We start from the raw sequence: 20,417 nt of genomic DNA on the forward strand, positions 1-20,417 counted from the left end.
AAAAGGCCAAGAGGTTCTACATTGCTGAAAAAGTAGGAACAGTAAGGCACATGCTCATGTACATAGTAAACCAGTCAACAGGCTGAACACAATCCACATATCAAACATTATTATTCTGCAGCGGAAGGGCCCACATGAGTATCGTAGCACAACCCAGCCGCTGTGCTGATAGATATCGGTTTATGTCTGGCCTTTGTTTGACCTCCCTTCTTGGGTTTTTACATAAAGAGATCCACAGCATTCAGCGCGTAGACAGCCACCAGGGAGGACGTCTTATTGTATAGTGCTCGCTCCGAGTATGGCAGAAATAGCGGCATGTCATGAACGATAGGTCGATAAAGCTTTCTCCGTTTTGAGTTTTTTTATGGGGTTGTACGAGACAGACGAGAAGAAGTTGTTCATGAAAAGTGAGAGGGAGAGACTGAAAAGGAAAGATGTGTCTAAACAGGAAACACTGAGGAGATCTATATAGATACAGCCCATGACCTGTCTGTATGTTGATTAAATGGAGAGATCTACAGTGTTGGGATTACTATCATGCTCCATCGCACGGTTTTGTGGTATTCTCTGGTGTGTGTGTGTGTGTGTGTGTGTTACTTTCTGTTAAATTTATCCTCTAAGGGTTTAACTGTATTAGTGTCTAAAACTGAGACATTTCTCAACAGATGACTCTTACTCCTTCTCTCCTGGGAGATGTGGTCATCATATCAGGTCCTTTTTCTTTCTTTCTGTACGTGTGTGTGTGTGTGTGTGTGTGTGTGTGTGTGTAACAGCGCTGGTCGATGGGGTCTTGCCCCCTCCTTTCTGAAATGGTTCATTGGACTGTAACGCTAATCCGTGGGGACGCTCTACACTGCGGTGACCCCCATGACACTCACACACATAGACAAACACACACGGACTCCCTCATCCATCATACTCGGGGCTTGTCAGCGCCTCATGGAGGTGGCCTCATGGGTGAGAGCCGGCAGCCAATCGGAGCCCTCGCCTCATCTCTGACATCACCGTAAATGCGATGCCTCCATCCTGATAGAACGTAATTAGAAGTGAGAGAAAGAAAGTAAATAGATAATATGATGACTTCAAGTGTGTCAGAGCTGGATATAAATTAAGTAAATGTCATGTTTTTTTTCCGCCTCCGTATATACAGTAAGTATATTATGTGTTTCTCCTTCTCTCACTCGCTATCTTCTGTTTTTTTTATGGCCTGCTCAAAGTCTGCTAACAAACCAGCAAACAGTGAAGGATGGTAGGAGAAGGAGGCTTTGGAGGAGAGGAAGAGTCGATATGAAAATGCAGTAGAGCGTCCCAGCCAGCAGGAGTTCATGGCTGCAGGCTGCATCCCAGTTAAATAAACAGCAGAGCAGGTAGAAAGCAGAGGGTGGGAGGGAGGATCACATGAGAGAGGTTAGGAAGACACATAGAGAGAGCAGGGAAAGCAAACTGAAGAACGGACCAGAGAGAGTGAAACAGAGAGGTGTGGTCAGGATGGATAAGAAAGTACTCCACGGAATAGTCTCTGTGGCTGAGCTATAGGGAATGAACCTGAACTAGGATCCATCTAAAGCCTGGTGCTTTTCATTATGTAGCCCTTCACAGATTGGCTGCACTGTGCAGGATCCAAGCCCAAAGTCCAAACCTTGCACTTCTGTTGAGTAATAAAAAACTCTGAATTGCATTTCCTGCAGCTATTATAGGTGGAACTATGAATAGGTTGCTGATTTGAACCATTAAATGCCCTGTATGTAATTTCTGCCACTAAGGGTCTCTGAATCAATGAAACAACAACGGAAACAAAAGATGTAGTTTGATGATATCGTGAAGTGCCGTTGGCTCACCGGAGCTGTTGACATCTTTGTTAAACATCCGCCTTTGCTGATCAAACTCTTTTTGATGTGACTCGGGCAGAAATATTCCCAGACAAAATAACGTTATAAAGTTGTAAAAATCGTTATGTGCAGTTAAGTTCACTGACTGCGTTTCTCACTCTGAAGTTATAGCGACAGGCGAGCAAATGAAACACACCGTTACCTTGAATTAAACTGCAGATTTCTCTCAGCTGGAACATTGTGGAAACGTTTGAGACAATGTAAGAACACAAAACAACAAAATATCATCAAAATAGCCTGTGTCCACTTTGTAATGTGTGTTTAAAGGTGTGTCACTGTGTAGTCTGCTCATTTTTTTCTATGCTGAGAGATTGCATCTTTCAATGTGTATGTACATCAGTAAGCAAACACACCTTCACTAATACCATGGTGGCATGTAGAACTTCCTTCAGTTCAGTACAGTTCTAGGGCTAATGATGGCTCTGTTCTACTTAAAGGGTAACTCCACCAATTGTCCACATTAAAGTGTGTGTACAGGTCTTGGGGAGTATTACAGCATATGTGAAAAAGTAGTATAAAGCTTTTTTGTGGCCCTAGAGGAAGCTGCATGTAATCCTGATAAATGATATCCAGTGATGTTACTCAGTGGGTAAGTTGCATTCTGGGTAATGTGTGCGCCAGCATTCCAGTGGTCTAGCATTGCTAGCACTCCTATAACACTGTTGGACAGTTTAAAAACAAATGATTAAAATCGATCCAGCAGAACCAGAGATTTCTCCTTTTTTTATTCCATGCATTTTTCTTCCTTTTTAAAACCTGGTGCTTCATTACCCATAATGCAAGGCAATTTATCAGATTACACACAGCTTCGTCTGGAGCCACAAAAGTATATATGTTGTAGCGTTCCCCAAGACCTGTAAACACACTTTTAATGTGTAAAATTGGCTGAGTTACCCTTTAAGTATCCACGTAAGCCATGTAATGGACCAGCCATGCACAACACCTCAACCCTGGAATTGATACTTCATTATTGTTATTAATTACAGCCGTGCTTTCCAACATATGAACACAGCACCACACTTGATATGGCATTTCTATAATCGACATTCCTCCAGTGATCAAAATAAAAGGGCAAAAATCATATGGTGTTAGTTAATGTACACTATAAAGTTATACACTTTCCACCTAAAATGGCCGCCATACACATAGACACATTTGAAATATAGGGATGAATGTACAAGTGTGTATGAAGTACAAGTGTAAAGGCCTGCAGATGGCAGATGGTAGAAGCAGTTGACAGAGGCCTAATAGAGATTTTTCACTGGTACTATGGAAGACTAATTTTTTTTCTGAAGGCTTACCTTCCCTCCTTTGATCTCAGCGTCTGTGTATTTGGCCCCAAGGCTACTGTAAAACACTCCACAGGCCTAAGACTGCAGTAGCTTACTGCAGAGCCAGAGGGCAAGCTTTAGCCTTTGATCGGTGTGCGTGTAGTAGTTAGTGTAAGCAATGTGTGCGAGGACAAACGTGTTTGGTTTGTGTGCATTTGGGGTTTATCTATCTAGATATAACATAGTTTGTGTGTGTGTGTGTGTGTGTGCCTGTCTGAATTGCCCGTCCAGGAAATTGTTTGAAGATATATATTGGAGATATATATATATATATAAAAAGCGGTGTGTACGACTCCCATGTTGCATCGCTCCACCCCTGCCTCGCTCAGTTGGGAACTTGACCTCCTGGACTCTCATCCCCCACTTTAATAAACGAGTGTATGGCTCCCAAGACCTCGCCTCGCCTCCTCATCTCCTCCCCTCCTTCCCTTCTCGCTTCACCTCTCCTCACCCTTTCTCATCCGATGGTTTATCTCTGCTCATCCTCTGCATCGCTGTTCATCCCCGACTCACACTGCAGTAAATTTATGTCTCAACGAGGCATTTCTGTGCGCTGGTAGTTACTAGGGAGGTTCCTGTGGCCATAACTGGGAACCACCCCTCTTAGTATGGAGCCCAATAAATCAGAGGGAAGTTGTTTCTGGTATTAAGGAATGGCGCTCGGTTAACTCCTCTCCCTTGATGAAATGAAGGCTGGAAAACAAGGCGACAATGAGAGAGGAAAAAGAGAATAAAAGACGCGGAGAAAAGATCAAGTGTGAGTGAGAGGAAGAGAAAGAGAAAGAGGCGGAGTGAAAGCGAGGGATTAGAGGAATCCCCCAGGTAAAGAGATCGTTGTGTCTCATTGTGTAGAGCTGCTCCGCTATCTGATGCAGACTCAGCTCAGACACCTGTCACCACTCCTAATGAAACATCTCCCACAATCCTCTGCTCGCAAATCTTTTGTTCACTCCCCCCCTCCTGTGTGTGTGTGTGTGTGTGTTACCCTCTATTTTCCCTTTATGTTTTAGCGTGATTGTGAGTCTTTGTACTGGGTTCTATGTGGGGAATGCCTTTGTATGTGCGTTCAATCACATGCGCGTTGTGCATATTATCGCGTTCCTCAAGAGGAATGTGACGCTGTGCTTTTTCATCCTGACTCTGATGCATCAGTAATAAGGAACAGACCTTAGGAGAATGCATATGTGTGTGTGTGTGTGTGTGTGTGTGCAAGTGTGTGTTTGCAGCGGAGAGGTACAGATGTGAAGTGGTCTCAGTGTGTGTGTGGCAGCAAGGCAGGATTTCCATGCCACAACTGGAGCAGATGCTTGAGCCCAGTCCTTCCAACATTAACAATGACTGCTACCAGATACTCTTCTCTCCAGTCACAAACACACACTCACACACACACACACACACACACACACACACACACACACAGACTGTTTTCCCCTTTTCCTTTCTGGGCTTCTTTAGTCCTGTTTTCCATTTTATTAGAGGCTAGAAGCAGTTCATTAGCGGTCTGTCGCCATCTGTGAATACTTTAAACTTTGACTGTCAGCCTCACTAATTGACAATCTGCTTCACTGGGCTCACTGGCATTGATTTGATCTCTTCTCTGTCTCTCTTTCCTCATTTCTTTCCTCCTCCTACAACTTCCCTCTCACTACGACACTGACACGTTCACATCGCGTGTGATTCTCCTTCAATATGAGCTGCTGACTGGGAAAAAACCTGTTCGTCCCAGCCTCCCGCTGATAGTTTCGAGTAGGAGCTTTCACACCACCCGACTGTGGTCTTAAAGTGGACCAGGACAGGTGGTGAACATACTGGTAAAGTTACTGTCAGTAGAATTATCAGTTGTACTGACACATTAAGTCTGCATGTAAAAAAAAAAAGAAGAAAAAAACAGTCAATATTCAATTTATGAATAGTTTTAATGCTGCGTTGATATTTTCTCTTATTTTGGCCACTTGGGGGCAGCAGAGCAAATTGAAACGCACAAACATATTTTCATATAATTATCACCTGCTTTCATTTGGGGGTCTAGCTAACCTGAGGATGTTTTACCAGAGTTGAGGTTGAAGAGAGTGGAGTTTACGGCCCCGAAATCCAAAACGCTTAGCTTAGGAGCTAAAAACCTCTTCAAAGCTGGTTTGAGGACTACTCTGTGTGGGTTTGTGAAGTTTCACATCATGTATCATCATTTCAGTAATTGCTAATCTAAAACATATGAATAAGTGCAGAAGTTAATGACAAAACATGATGATTTAAATTTTTCTTTGATAGAAGCATTTCAGCGAGTCATAATGAAAAGACTTTAGATTTTTATCTTTTGTATGTGGATAGTTGTGGCAAATAGTTGTGAAACTTTAAGTACAAGATGTAAATTTAAAAAATAGGGATAGAGCTAAGTACTACTGCAGTGTGTTGAAATTAAATCTCCTCTTGAAAAACCAGTTAAAAGTCCAAATTAACTCCTGAGCAGTGATGTAACTTAAAGTTTCCATGTCTGTTCTTGAGTTTTTGTTGTAGGAATTTAACCTTATCAAATAGTTATTGTTGCCTAAACCTAACCAAATCATTCTTGTTGCCTACGTAAACCTAAACAAGTAGCTTTGCTGCCAAAACTTAACCACACCACGACCAGTTCACACATTAATAAATCAAATCAAATCAAATTAAATTTTATTTATATAGCCCAAAATCACAATCACATTGCCTCAATGGGCTTTACAGTCTGTACAGTGAGCGACATCCTCTGTACTTAGACCCTCGATTCGAGTGAGGAAAAACTTGCCATCTTGATGGAAAAAAAAGACCCTTTTAACAGGGAAAAAAAAGAAAGAAGACGATAATAAAATTGTCATAATATGTCAAAGTCTAAGAAAGTCTAACTGTACTGACGAGTTGAAGTGAGAACATGTAGGTTATCAATAATCAATCAAATAAATGTTATCAAACAAAAAAAACTCCATGAAAGCTTCAGGCCCACTATTTGAATAACTCTGGTCCAAGCCACAAAAACTTGGGTCCAAGTCTCTGGTTCTATATTAAATATATTAAATTATAGAGAAAAAAAGCTATTTCGACCGCTCCCTACGTCATATATTCTCCAAATCTTTTCCACCATTCACCTCCCCATATGGCGTCCATGCTGTCTGGCTGTCGGAGTGTGCTATAACGCCATGAAGGGAACAGAGGTGTCCCTTGGCGCCATTATGTCCAAACACCTCTCTCCCCTCCACATCTTCTTTACCATCCCCAGGCCAATCTGCAAGTCATTACCACTGCTCCATTAGACAGCACCTCTGCACAGAGCAAACTCATATTGAGATCACTCTACTGAGTGTGAGGCTGCTGCTGTGGTTAGACTTAAGGTATTCACCACTGATTAAATACAATGTAGTTACCACTGATTTATCATCGCGGTTATAAGTGTCTGCCATCCTAATCGGAAAATTATAGTTAGCGTAATGGCACTTAAAGTAGAATACGGCTTCATTTACAAATTCCAGTTTTGTATTTGTATGGCCTCCGTAATTGTTTACCGCATCTCCAGATGAATACCAAACAGGCATTAGTGGATAGAACTTGTTCAGTGGTAATTACAGCCTTTATGATATTGCAAAGGCTCTTTTTATCCGCTTACACTGCAGAACATGTCTTAACAAGTTGGAGCCTTTTAGTCTGGCTTAATAGAAATGAGCATTTTTCACAAACAATAACAAAAGCATCGTGGAACAATGACTAGACAGGCAAATGACACCTTCAGTATCAATAAAGACACTTAAATAACAAGTAGTTATGTGTACTATTAATGAGCAAAACTCTAAACTCCTCTTCAAATGTCTTTTTAAGTGGATAGTTGTGGCAAACAGTTGTGAAACTTTTTAGTACAAGATGTACATTTAAAATACTGCTAGAAAACACACCTATAGAGCTATATACTGTCACGTCAGTGTGTTGGAATTAAATCTCTTTTTGTAGAACCAGTTAAAAACACAGTTTGAAGTCCAAATCAGCTCCTGAGCGGTGATGTAGCATGGGCTCCAGCAGACAGCTGAATAATGTCTTTTGATTTACTTAAGCCCGATAAAAACGCTCCCAGATTTCAATTATTTTCCTTCAACTAATGTGGTGCAAAGCTGCCGTTCTGGCCATTTTTTTTTTTTTTATTGATCGAAGAGCAGCCAGAAACCGCTGAATGGAAGCGCTGACCCCTCAGTCGTCCTCCTCTATGATCTGTCAGACTGTAGCTGTTACAATACGGCGCAGCAGAATTAACAGTGTCCGTGTTCCTAAGAGACGCTGCCTCAGGCTCTTCATTTTCGTCCACGCTGAAAGAATTAGAAAAGCCTTTGGTGCATTCATTTAGGCAACAAAAAAACATACCTAATATCCATAACAGCCTCATTAATGCTGGATTCCAAAATGGCGTGCACTCATTTTGACAACTAACTGCCGTATGCAGTGTTCAGTGGTTCATATATAGGACAAGACGTGATCCTGAGGAGTGTTGATAATTTGTAAGTGGAGGTTTTAGGCTGCCTGATTCTTCAAACTTTTCCACCACGGAAACAAAGGATGCTGGGATAATAATTAGACACAAGAGAGTTCTATAATGCCATGGTGCCATTTCCAAGACGATTACTACTTGTCAATTAGAATAAAAAGCCTGATCTGTATTTTTTCTCTCAGTTTTTCTTTGTCCTGTCTCTCCAGCAGCATGTCCAGAACAATCTATCCATCCAGATCTGCATCCCACTGAGACGGTCCGCTTTCTTTTCCACTCACGTCTCAGTTTCTTTATTCATGTGTTCTCTCATATCCAGGAGTGTCCTCAGATCCTGCCCTCCACCCAGATCTATATCCCTGCTGGAGTCATGAGGCCGATCACCCTGCTGGCCCAGAACCTGCCCCAGCCACAGTCCGGACAGAAGAACTACGAGTGCATCTTCCACATCCAGGGCAACACGCACAACGTCCCGGCTCTGAGGTTCAACAGCACCAGCATACAGTGTCAGAAGACCACGGTAAGGCACAATACATTATTTAAGCTTTGCAGTGAAATTACAGCAGCTCACAGAGGTGAAATACACTGCAATGCCTGTTGACCTGATAAATGTGAGTTATGTATTTGATAAGGCGTTTGTTATACTTCTTTCACACTGAATCAACATTCATACTGGGTCATATCACTCTGTAATCGTGTAATAGCTTTTCTGGCTTGATGCTATGATGTGCATTGTTCCAGACATCGATACTTGAATAGTTTTCTATAATATGACATTTTCACTGGCCGCCATGCTGATTTCTACTGTTCCCTGTTTTCCAGCGCCTTCCTGACATAAAATGTGACACACCCAAAAATATGCCCCATATTTATGGTGTGCACTCATACCAACTCACCGAGCCTCTCCTAGTTCATATCTTGAATTTTCTTGAGAATAATTGCGTACATGTAAAGGCTTCTATTAAATTCATGGGATCTTGCAAAAATCCTTATGTTGTACACCAAATACTTTTTTAGGAATTGCCTCTGATCATGTTTGTGATTCTCACGTACGTGTAGCCTCATCAGCTAGCATGCAATAAAACGAGCCATAACAAGCTGTAACTTTTTTCCTGGAGCCAATGACAAACAGGCTCAATAGGAATCACAAGACCTGTGTGTGTGTGGGTGGTGGGTGTGTGTGAGTGCGTGTTGATGAATGTTGTATGTGGTCTCATTATGTAACTGTTTATTGTTAAATGTTGTATGTTGTCTAATTTGTGTATATGTCTATCTGTTTGTTGTATAAATCATAAAATAAAATAAAAAATTGATCACAAAAAAAAAAGGAATCACACAAAGAAAGAAAGCCTCAAAGTCGACCAGAGCAAATATCAAAGAAGAACTTCTTAATGTCATATAACTTTGTTAATACTGCACAGAATCAACATTTGATTTCAAGAAAGTTGAGATATGAATTTTGAAAACAAAAGATTCTTCGGTCAGGTCAAAAATGAGTTATTTTTCTTAATATGATTATTGTAAAACATTGTGCAAAAACTATTTAAATGAATACATATTGCAAGATATCCTCAGGGTTTCTTGGATGTTCAGGTCAAATTTCAACCCAATCCAGTAGAAAAGAAGCAATTATTGCGGCTTAGAGTACACATACAAAGAATCACACAAATGATTCAATTTAGCTCGGAGGGCCAAACGTCCATAATCCATAACTAAAAAGCATTTAAAGTAAAGCGATAAGCTTTTGCAAGCTCCCATGAGTTAATTGGAGGTTTTACGGACATTTTTTCAAGTAATTCCATGACATGAACTGGGAAAAGTTCTGAATTCTGGCTGAGTTGGCATTTTATTGACTGATTACAATCTGCGCCAATCCTAATCATCTCTATCACTGCTCCAACCAAACCCCAGCTGTTTAATCTGTCGGCAGGAGCTCCATTCATGACAGCCATACTGGTTTAACCATTTGGAGGCTTTACAGCTGCTTAGCTGCAGCGTGCGACACACAGACCAGCAGTAATAGACTGCCGTGGCAAAGACTTGAAACTGAGGCGTACGGCCACGGGGAATGACTGTCACTAAAGCCGCTCTCCCTTCATCCCCGCTCCTCATTCCTGCCTCTTAGCCCTCAGTCAAACTGTCACCGCTAATAGGGAGCGACCATTTCAGCAATGTTAATTTCCTCAGCTCCAATCAGGGCATGAGGCAGAGGGGAGACATTTTAACGACACCAATTATGACTTACTTAACGAGACATATGATTAACATGCGAGCCACACGCTGCAGCACTCGCTCACGCTGATAGGTCCAACAGCGAGTACTCGTCGTTTGAAAGGCAGCAGGAGTCCGTGTGTGGCTTTGGCAGCTTCGCCGGCTGCCTTTTCTCCAGCCTGTCACACACTTGTCAGGGGCTCCGGGTCATTTAGCCGGCAGCCGCATTACCGCTGGGCTCGGAACACATCGCTGATTTGCGGCCGCTTGCTGTTTTCTGAGCTCTACCTATTCACCCACTTTCTCCCTACAAAGGGAAAGAATGAGCTTCAGCTTTGTGAACCTGGAAGTTGTTCCGCCTCTGATGTCGGATGGTGACATGGAAAATAGTTCAGAGGCAAATTACTGAAGTAGATTTCCTGATCATAATGATGGCTCCCACAGCTCTTTTGTGTTTTGGAAAGGGAATTTGTGCGTATTTAGTCGCTTGTGTCTCTCTAATTGCTTCATGCGAGTGACTGTTCTTTCAGATTTGGCTTTTTGGGTTGTTATAACTGTTTTTTGTCAGATTTGTCCCTTGGCGACCTGACTGCTTGAAAGCCTGTTGAAAAGCGCAAAAATGAGCTGCACACACACTAACTGCTGTAAATGAAGTTGAGTGTTTGAATAAATTCTTGTCCTGAGTGAATTCTGGCTCTTGCCATGGAGTTACTCCATATACCTCCAGCATGGCGAGCCCCTCTCTGAGAAGTCAGCGTTAAAGGAGACATATTATGCACATTTTCCTGTGATAGTGTGATGTCACAAAGTCACGGAATTAGAGGCTGGACTACTGACGAGGCATTTAAGGAGCAGTGTTTCTGTCGGAGAGAGGAGCTCCTGTTGATGCAGACTTTATAGACCTTTATAACTTTCAAAATCCTTTCCATGCACAAAAACCTATAAAACTAAAAATCACAATAGGTCTCCTTCAAAGTTATGACTAATGATTCTAAAAAAATTGTTAAACAGATAAAACACATATTGCTTGAGCACCACAGCTGTATGGTAGATATTCCGGTTCTCTCTCTGTTAAAGTTTAAGCCGCCCACGCCGCCAAACACCAGCTCTCAGTCCAGCAAAGAGCAGTGTGCAGTTTGCATCCCCAGTGTTTGATAGACTCACATACATTCATTACTACACCGGTACTACTACTGCTGAGAGTTGCTGATGCTGGAGGACAGAGACCTTCCTCAGCAAATCTCCGATTCACTGGCAAACTGAATGGATACGCACACACATACGCGCACATGCACGTACATTCACTGCTTCACTCTTCAGTGCACTCCAATGTTTTTGCAAAATCCTGATTTTTCTTTCTGCAGGAGGCAGGAAAAATAGTTAATACACCAGCCTGAACACAAGTTTGCAGCGGCTCATGAAGCTAGACATAGAGGGCTGGTGTGTGCGTGCATGTGTGTGTGTGTGTGTGTGTGTGTGTGTGTGTGTGTGTGTGTGTGCGCCCATGTGAGCAGATCCATGCGGCGCTGTGAGTGAGTAAGCCTCCTCCTCTCCACCCCCCGCCTCTCGGCTCGTCAGGTGGGACTGTGATAGGATCCAATTAAGGTAGCTGTAGATAAAATGATGATGAATTGCAGCGGTGGGGTAGACTGACGGACACAAACACACACACACACACACACGCAGGCAAACACAGACGCGCCTACACAAGTCTGGCAAACCATTACAGCGGAAAAAAGAGGGAAGCGAGAAAAGACAAAGAAAGAGAGAGCCAAAGAGGAGGTGAGGGAATTAGGAGCAGACAATGACGATGCAGCGGAGAGCGCGACGGAGGAGGTAGAGAGAGGTGAGAGAGAAAGAGGAGAATAAAGGAAGACGGAGGGGAGGAGAGAGGGACTAAGCCCGGCGAGAAGACTAGGGGAAACAAACAAATGAGGGAGAAAACAGATGGAGAGAAAATGTATGTGGAATGTAAAAGATGTGCATGTTTGAGAAAGCGATGCCGAAAGAAAAAGAAAACCATGATCTGTGCAAAAGTGAAAGTGCTGAGATTAACTAGAACAGCCGAGGGTGGAGGAGGACAGTGGGGACAACAGGGACTGGTTACAGAGCTGTTCAGCCGTGCAGTGTTCGGTTGTACAGTACAGGAGTCGGGTCAGGAGTTAGTAATGCAGTCTCATTCTGGGACCTGTTGGGGAAAATCTGGTTGGAGAAAACAAACAAGGCGCCCACTTTACACTCACCTACCCAACTGCTGTCCAACCACACCAGTGCTCCGAAACGATGGGACCATGTATGACATCACAGCCAAATGTTTGGCTAATTTTGATATTAAAGATCTTTTCTGCTTCAGGCATATTCTATACAGGATGTCACTCTAAAGGATTAAAAAAATAACCCTGATGACATCATCAGCCTTCAATTTTTCAACAGAAAGCCTGAATTACAAAAATGTCCGACATCTGATTATATAATTGTCGGAATGTTCCGCATAGCTGCTGCATTGTGGGGCTTATAGATCGTGCACACAAGAGGCTTCTGCCGGCTGAGCTGGCTAACTTCCTGTTTAGCTGTTGGCTGACTTTGAATGGGGTTAAAATGATGTAATGAACATTACAATCCTGATTGGAAGAATTACTTCACGTGGGTTTTACCTGGTTAACGTATTGTAAACAATGCATTGTGAGTTATAGCAACATAGTGGATTAGGGCAGATAAACAATTTTTAGTGCAAATGACCAGCTACAAGGTCCCGGGCGTCTCCATAATCTCAGGCCTATCATATCACAGTCATTATCTCGAGATCTCGAATTAATTATATTGTTATCTCGGGAAAACAAAGTTTCGTTATCTCGAGAAAACGCGGGTTGTTATTTCGAGATAATAACTCGAGATCTCGAGAAAACAGATGAAATTAACTTGTTATCACGGGAAAACGGAGGAAATAAAATGTATGAATGCATGGCCCTTTAGGGCTTCCGTATTATTCTGTTTTTGTTGTTTTTATTTTTTATTAACTTCTACATGAGCATGTATGTATAATGTTTTTTTTTTTGTTTTTTTTTAAGCCTTTTCCTTGAAAACGGCTGCCAGCATCTGGAAAACACACTGATAAGAGTGTTTAGTGTGAACCAACATGTGGGCTAAAGGACTGTGGTCTTTTAGCCCACGTGAATGTTTTTATAGCCTTTATTTTCAGAGTAACTGCATGCTTATAATTAATAATATGGTTGTTAATAGGAACACTGAGAGTGAAAGAGTTAACACTGAGGATCGGCACACAGAAGGTCCATCTATGATGGACAACCTGTGTACTTGCTACCATTGTATTCAGTATTCTCAGTAGGGAAGTGTGTGTATATGTATCACAGCTGGCTGTGACTGGGACAGTGGAGTGTAATAAATCACAGAGAAAATTAGCCAGCAGTAGACGTACACTCATCCATTCAATCTTACTGTCTCTTTGTGCATTATTTAGCCCCCTCGCCAAACGCTGAAACATTGAACTTGCATACTCAAATACACCGGGGACCCAGAGTACGCATGGATGCTCTCTGGGATGTACACAGGATAACACACGCTGGCGAGAGCACACACACAGATAGGATGCCTGCAAGCTGCGTGGATACCTACTGGTTCATGGACAACACACACACACACATCCTCCCCAGGGGTTTGGAAGCCCAAGTGAAGTAGACATATGGAGATTCTCCACATGATCCTCTTCCTAATCATGTGGAGCAGACGGAGACTGTAGCATCAGCAACAACCAGCAACCTGCTTTACATGATTTATTACACTGACACACATAGGCTATCAAACACCGTGTGTGTATGAACATCCCACTGTAAGTCCATGCATCTGGCTCTGCTGTGAGCAGCATAAGTCCATTTTAGGAGCCTGACAGACTGTTTCTGTTCGTGTGTTTACAATCCACAAATCGGTCTAGACTTCGCTCCAGTCTCCACTTTTTATAACTTTCACAAACATGCTACATATGGGACATATACGGTATAACACATGTACAGTCAGCCTGTTCTCGGGGCAGCTTGGTCAGTGGGCCAATGCTTCAAACTATGACGCTGTAGGTACCCCTCATGCATCATTTATGAGGGTCATGTAGTGGTGTAAGCGCCCTGACACACTGACCGTGGGCCAGCATTGGGGCCATCTGTGAGCATCTGTGGCCCAGTTGTCGCGGTGTGTCCTGCAACGTCAGCACATATTAGCCCCTGTCGGTGGCTTTTTGGCCGATCGAGCGTGTTGAATCGGCGCCCATTGGTGAGAAAGCCGCTGTGATTGGCTGTTCACCTGAGCAAATCAGTGCGATGGAAGAGAAGTGGAAAAATAAAGGGAAAGCCCCCTGAGTCTGTCGCTGTAGCATCCATGATTTCAGTCCTTCAGTGCAGTGGCATTTGCAATCAGACATATTCTTGTTCAGAAGCTATACTAGTGAGAGTGATGTAAAAAAAGATGATGAGTCTCCCAGTTTCTCTTTGGAATGACGAACACAGACTACCTGGTGGTATGGAGAGGTATATCCTCTCACACAGTTGGTCATCGGCTGTAGTCTTGCGGTGGGTTCAAGTGCAGCTTTTAGGTTGAAACACTGTGGATGTGGGACGGCACAACAGTCCAGCTTTGTCACTGCTAGTTCTTTGATGTCTGTTTGGTGTGGATGGGCTTTTACCTTGGGAGATGGGAGTCCAAATCTTGCATGTAACCAGAAGTTAAAATTGATGTCTTTTGAACTTACGTTACTAGAGTTTCGTAAGTTATGTGAGTTACGTAACTGAGCTTCCATACTGTCTGTGTTTTTATGAACTCACAACATCGAGTTAGGGCAAGACTTTAGTTAAACTTAAAAAACATCAATGCATACTCCATGCTTCCAGCTGGCGAGACTTTTTTTTTTGCAGTGCTTAAACTCAACCATTGAAATTCATAGCCGTGCTTTGCAAATAAAATCTGTTAGCAGAGGAAAGTGAGGATTACATTTATTTGTTTTTATTCATTAATCGATGTACGGGATCCATATTCTTGAGTGTAAAAACAAAAAGTGAAATCTGACATATGAAAAATATTTAATAAAGCCCCATCGGGCTGAAATGAATGGAACCGAGCTGACACGGGGGACTTGTGTGTGTGTATGTGTGCTGGCAGTGTATTTTTAACACACGCTCAGGTATCCTTCAACATGACTAATTAGATGAGGGTGACCTGCACATGGACGTGCACACATATGCACACACCTCTCCGCTTTTCTACCTCCTCCCCCCTTCACCAGCCAGCTGCTCTGTTTTGTTAACATCGGCACTTTTCAGTCCCTTACACACACACACACACACACACACACACACACACCGGCCATATCTATTCATACAATCCATGGAGACATGCAATCCATGGAGACGATTCATGTAGCGAGAGAATAAACGAGTGCAGGAGCAGATAACGAATGAACCGGCGCCAGGCTGCTGTGTTACTGTAATGAGGCCAGGGACGGCTTTGTGCTCACCTTGTAGTTTTTTACACCTCCTCCCCTCCCTCTCCTTTTTCCTCCTCTTGTCACCTCCCCTCCCTCTCTCCCTTATGTCCCCTCGCACTGCCCCGCCTCGTCCCTGCGCCTCTCTTCTCCCTTATCTCCACCTCGTTTAAACTCTTCTTCCTTCTACTGTCCTCTACTGTTTTTTATTCTCATTCGCTCTCCTCTCCTTCTTTCTATCTCCCACGTTCATCCTTTACTCTCGCTGTCTTCCCATACCAGCTCTCACTGCCTCTCCTCTCCTCTCCTCCCTCCCTTGCTTCTAATCTCCTCTCCTCCTTCCCTAATTCCACTCCTCTCACTTTCCCCCTTATCTGCTCTGGAGCTGTCCTCAACTTGCATCCACTCAGCTTTCCTCTACCATATCCTCTTCTTTTCTCTCCTACCATTCCCTCCACCTTCACTTCCTCTCCTCTCCTCTCCTCTCCTCTCCTCTCCTCTCCTCTCCTCTCCTCTTCCCTAGGGGGGCCTACACTATGAGTTGGCTCAGGTAGATTAATTACATGCAGTGACATGGAGGAGCTGGCCAGAGGCTTCAGTAATGAGTCTGATTACTCATCTCCAGCAGCTCCGGGCGCTCAGGGGAGGGAAGTCAGGATGGCAGGCCAGCAGAGAGGCCGCTCAGTAGGGGAGAGCAACTTTTACCTACAGGGCTCCGCCAGCACAGAGTTTTTAACAGCCCCGGTGCCACCACTTTTAGATCAAAGCTATACCAAGAGTCAGTGACTCGTTCGATTCGATATATCAAGAAAAAAGTACCCAGGAGAAATACTTCAACCCAGAGGTGTCGGCTTCTTTAGGACCAAGCCGAACCTGACCACATATATGTTCATAGCTGTAATCAATTATTCAAACAAGCTGAAGGCGAGCAGGACAAAAAAAATCCAGACATCTAATCACAAGTAGACCAGAGGAATGACTAGTATGGAAGAAATCCTACATGGACGCCAAAGAGGTATCCCAGAGTGGGACTGCTGAGAGACAAAAACATAATTAAATGCAGGAAATGTGGAAAACAAGAGCGTGGATAATAAATCACAAACTGAAAAGACAGCAACAGTTTTTTAAAAGAAGATGATTTAAGGTAAAGTGTACTGCAGTCATATTACGATGCATTGCATGTCAGTACATTGGTTGAATCCTGCTTCTGTCCTCATTTTGTCCTTCCGGAGCTCCAGAGGTACATGAAGTACAAACAGTATAATCGTATTCACTTTCACACACATGGCCGGAGAAATTCTCAGAGTAGAAGGCTGAAAATGAACACTATACATGATGTGATATACAGAGAGCCACCTATCTGCTGTGCCAACACATCCTCATACCTAAAAGACTAGTAGGTTCATTGCTGCAGACTCCCAAAATGACATACATCTGCACTGCCAAAAGGATTTGCAGCGTACTAGCAAACAGCGTACCAGACATTTGTTGTGAAGTCGCAGTTTGGTTAGGTTTAGGCACTGACACTTTGCCTTAAATCAAGTCGATAACATAAATGTACATAACTGAAATTACATTTTGTTCCAACTTCACTTAAGTTACGTTATGCAACTTAATATAACTCACAGTTGGCTTTTGGTTTCACAAGGGACAGGAACAGAATATGAGTGAAAGTTAAAAAACTTAAATTGACCAATCCATGCATCCCGTTCTCCTGTCTTTGCAGACTTTATACTTCTCTTTTTACAAGGAGTTCCTCCTTTGCTGTTGTAATAATAACTACAGCCACTAGAGGTCACCTCCTAACAATGAACGTATATATTAGTCATATTTACCTGCTTTTAAAGTTGACCAATATAGTTTTTTTGATGAAGACGAGCTGGCTGTTTTCTCTAACTGTCAGCACCTCCACATTATTCACAGTGGTATGCGTACTGCATACCATTTCATGATAAAGTCATTTGAAGCAAGTTGAAAACTGTCAAAGAAGTGAACATTGCTGCCATTGTGATAATCGCGTTTCCTGCAGCGATTTAGGTTTTGAAACAAGATGGGTTTAGCATTCCCACCACTTAATAGCCATCACTGGATATTCAAACAGGTCCTTTAAAATGTTGCCGTTTGTGAAGAAAGGTTCAAGTAGAGGTAATGGCTTCAGCAGCGTTCCATAATTAGATGTACTTTGAAGCCACAGTTATAATCATGATGTCGGAGCATCTGTCATTTTTAAAAGGTGACTGTGTAATTTTGGAACAAAGCCCCTAATTTCTGTCTCAGTTAGACTCCTGTCCATCAAAAAAAAAATGTAAAGCAGGAAGATAAAATAGTAGATAATGACAGTTACCCCTGACAGAATATCCCTGCATTGTTGAAAAGAGCTTTATAGGAAGTGTTTGTGGATAATTAAAAGCTTTGTCCTTGTAAGCAGAACCCTAAGTCATGGCAAAATGCCTGCATCTTATATCAGGTGCCATCCATACTTGTAATTTCATTAGAGAAGAATTTTAAATTTCAGAGGTCAGAGCAGAGTGATTACTGGTGACTGACAAGACCAGTGTGATAAATTATTAAGTGTCAGCTCAACTGAACGCTCTCCTGATGTGGCTCCATTAGGCTATTTTTAGATAAAGTGTTAGCCATGCTAAAAGCATTGCTTTAGGGATGGCAAGTTTGGTTGATCCCAAATTTGGTTCACATTGAAATAGCAGCTCAGCAGTTATTGGATGGATTCATTCATTGTCCCCAGAGGATGAATTCTATTGGCCTTGATGATCCACGTTTTCTCTAACACCACAATGTGGTTAACATGTCTGGTTTGGGGTGAATGTCTTGATTATTACTGGATTAATTGCCATAAAATTTGGTAATCAGCTTTATGTCCCCATTATGTTGAACTGTAATGAATATGGTAATGCCCACAGTGTTCATCAAGCTCCATCATCAGGTTAATATTCCAGTTTGTCATGTACAGTACTCTAGTTTAACCAAATATCCACAAACTTAATGACATTTACTTTTGATTAGTAGTTACAGACAAAACTAAGAAGCTTAACATGGTAAACTTTACATAATGTAAGAATGTTTTCATTGTAAACATGTTAGCATGCTGATGTTAGCATTTAAGGAATTTTACACAAGAGGGCTCGCTTTACCTTGGTCCTGACATGGCAATAATGACAGTAAAGCTCAACTACCAGCTAAATAAAAATGTATCCATGCTATGTGGCAAAGAGCTGTCAAAATAAAACACTATGCTACTGTTATCTCTATTTCCCTGGAAATACATGAGGTCTGACTAATGAGTGGAAATCAGTAGCGTCAGTAGATTCAACGCAAACCTATTTTACTCCAGCAAGTAGGCTGACCCTTAGCAACAGTTCCTAGTCCCTGTTGAGTTAGCCTTGAGCTAACCTTAATGCTTTCTGGAGATCATGGGATTGCATGTAAGCTACCTTCACATGTATTTTTAAGCTAGTAGCACAGTGTCACGGAGATGGCAGCTGGGTTGTACTGTCAAGCTGATCTGAAGTTCTAAAGGTCAAGTTGACCAATCAGATTGCTTGGTTGGAACAACTTGTATTACTTATGTTGCTGTTTTATTAAATATCAGCAGCACTGTGCTTAAGCAAAGCCTCATATAGCCGTTAGCATGCCTGTATATCTGACTCACTCATGTCTCTCTTTTATAATGACAAAAACTACAAGAGGAAATTTGGGTCTTCTGGAAATGATACTGAGCAAGTTCCAGGTGACACTTGTGGTTTTATTGGTAGTTTATTGGTAGCTTAGCTGGACTGAATCTGTCTTCTGCTTCACCATGTCAGTGTTAAATCGGCCTAAAAGGTGTCTTTTACACCAAAGTATCCAACAGAAAGGGAGTTAGACAGTGGGTGATGCTCAGTGTGACGGGGTGGCACGGTGTCGCGGTGTCACAGTGTGGTTTGTGTCGGCGATTTAAACCATGTGACAGTATGAATAAAGCATGATGTGGCGGGCAGCGAGGTGGGCAGGGACTGACAAGAGAACAAGCTCACCCAGTGTTTTGGTGACGGGAGACAAGTCGAAACCCTTAAAGTTTAATGGGGGCCACGCCGCAGAGAGGAGTAGTGTGTGGGCATGTGTGTGTGTGTGGGTCCTGTGGTTTCACTTGGGGCTGGAAGCTGCCATACACAGGCTTTTAAACAGTGGGACGTAATGGTGATGCTAATAAAGTCAGCAGGCTGCCTCATGTGTGATGGATCAGGGTCACACTGCACTAGTGGGAAGGGAATAAGTCCAATCAGCATCTCCTTTGTGGCAAAAGAGTGTTTTGGTTGAATCCCCGTGCTCTGGAGCTGCTGACCTCGGAGAATCCTGTGGTTTTACTGGTCTGTGTTGCTCTCAGCTTGGATCCAGACTTCCCACAATTCTTCTTCTGTGGCTGCTTACAATGTCTCCTTTTTCCTCAATTTTAGGTTCTTTTTCTTCTCCTTTTCCTCGAGGTTTTCAGCTCAACCAAAACCACCACGGATCTGAAATGTAGCTTTTCTACTTTGCAGGAATATACACAATCTTTTTTTTCCAAGGAGCCTCACCTTTTAGTCTTTTAACACCAGCTTTACTAATTCCATGTCTACAAATATGTGTTACAACTTCACAAAAGAGCTGATAAAGATTCAATAAGTAAGTGGCAGATCAGATAATGGTTTAGACAAAAACAAAAATACTTGTACAAGTTGTCAAGTTTCAAATTCCAGTGCTCTCACCTTGACTTCAGTGTCGTTGCAGTGACTTTTGTGCAGTACTGTATAAAGTTGCCACATATCTGAGAAACAAAACAAATTGATGTATTTTCTAAAACATTGGGTTGTTAACTTTGTCTGCAAGCGTCTGGGGAAAATAACAACTGTTCAACATCAGATTGTGACTTAATGTACACAGGACGTCATCAAGTATGAGCATCTTATTTAGTCCTGGGATATATTATATCTGGTGCTGGAGGCACGTGGTGAAGGAAGACTGGGGTG

General features: G+C 42.6%; 1 protein-coding gene across 2 annotated transcripts in view; it reads left to right on the forward strand.

The window, feature by feature from the left end:
* LOC311265858 (plexin-A1-like) overlaps window positions 1-20,417 on the forward strand; it is a 326,362-nt gene that overhangs the window by 224,069 nt on the left and 81,876 nt on the right. For both annotated transcript variants that reach the window (XM_084367924.1, XM_084367925.1), the window contains exon 11: window positions 8,035-8,235. In XM_084367924.1, coding sequence (XP_084224050.1) covers window positions 8,035-8,235 — 201 coding nt within the window. The remainder of the gene's footprint in view (window positions 1-8,034; window positions 8,236-20,417) is intronic.

Source organism: Pagrus pagrus (assembly GCF_965226575.1).
Source record: "Pagrus pagrus genome assembly, chromosome: 11".
Lineage (NCBI taxonomy): Eukaryota > Metazoa > Chordata > Actinopteri > Spariformes > Sparidae > Pagrus > Pagrus pagrus.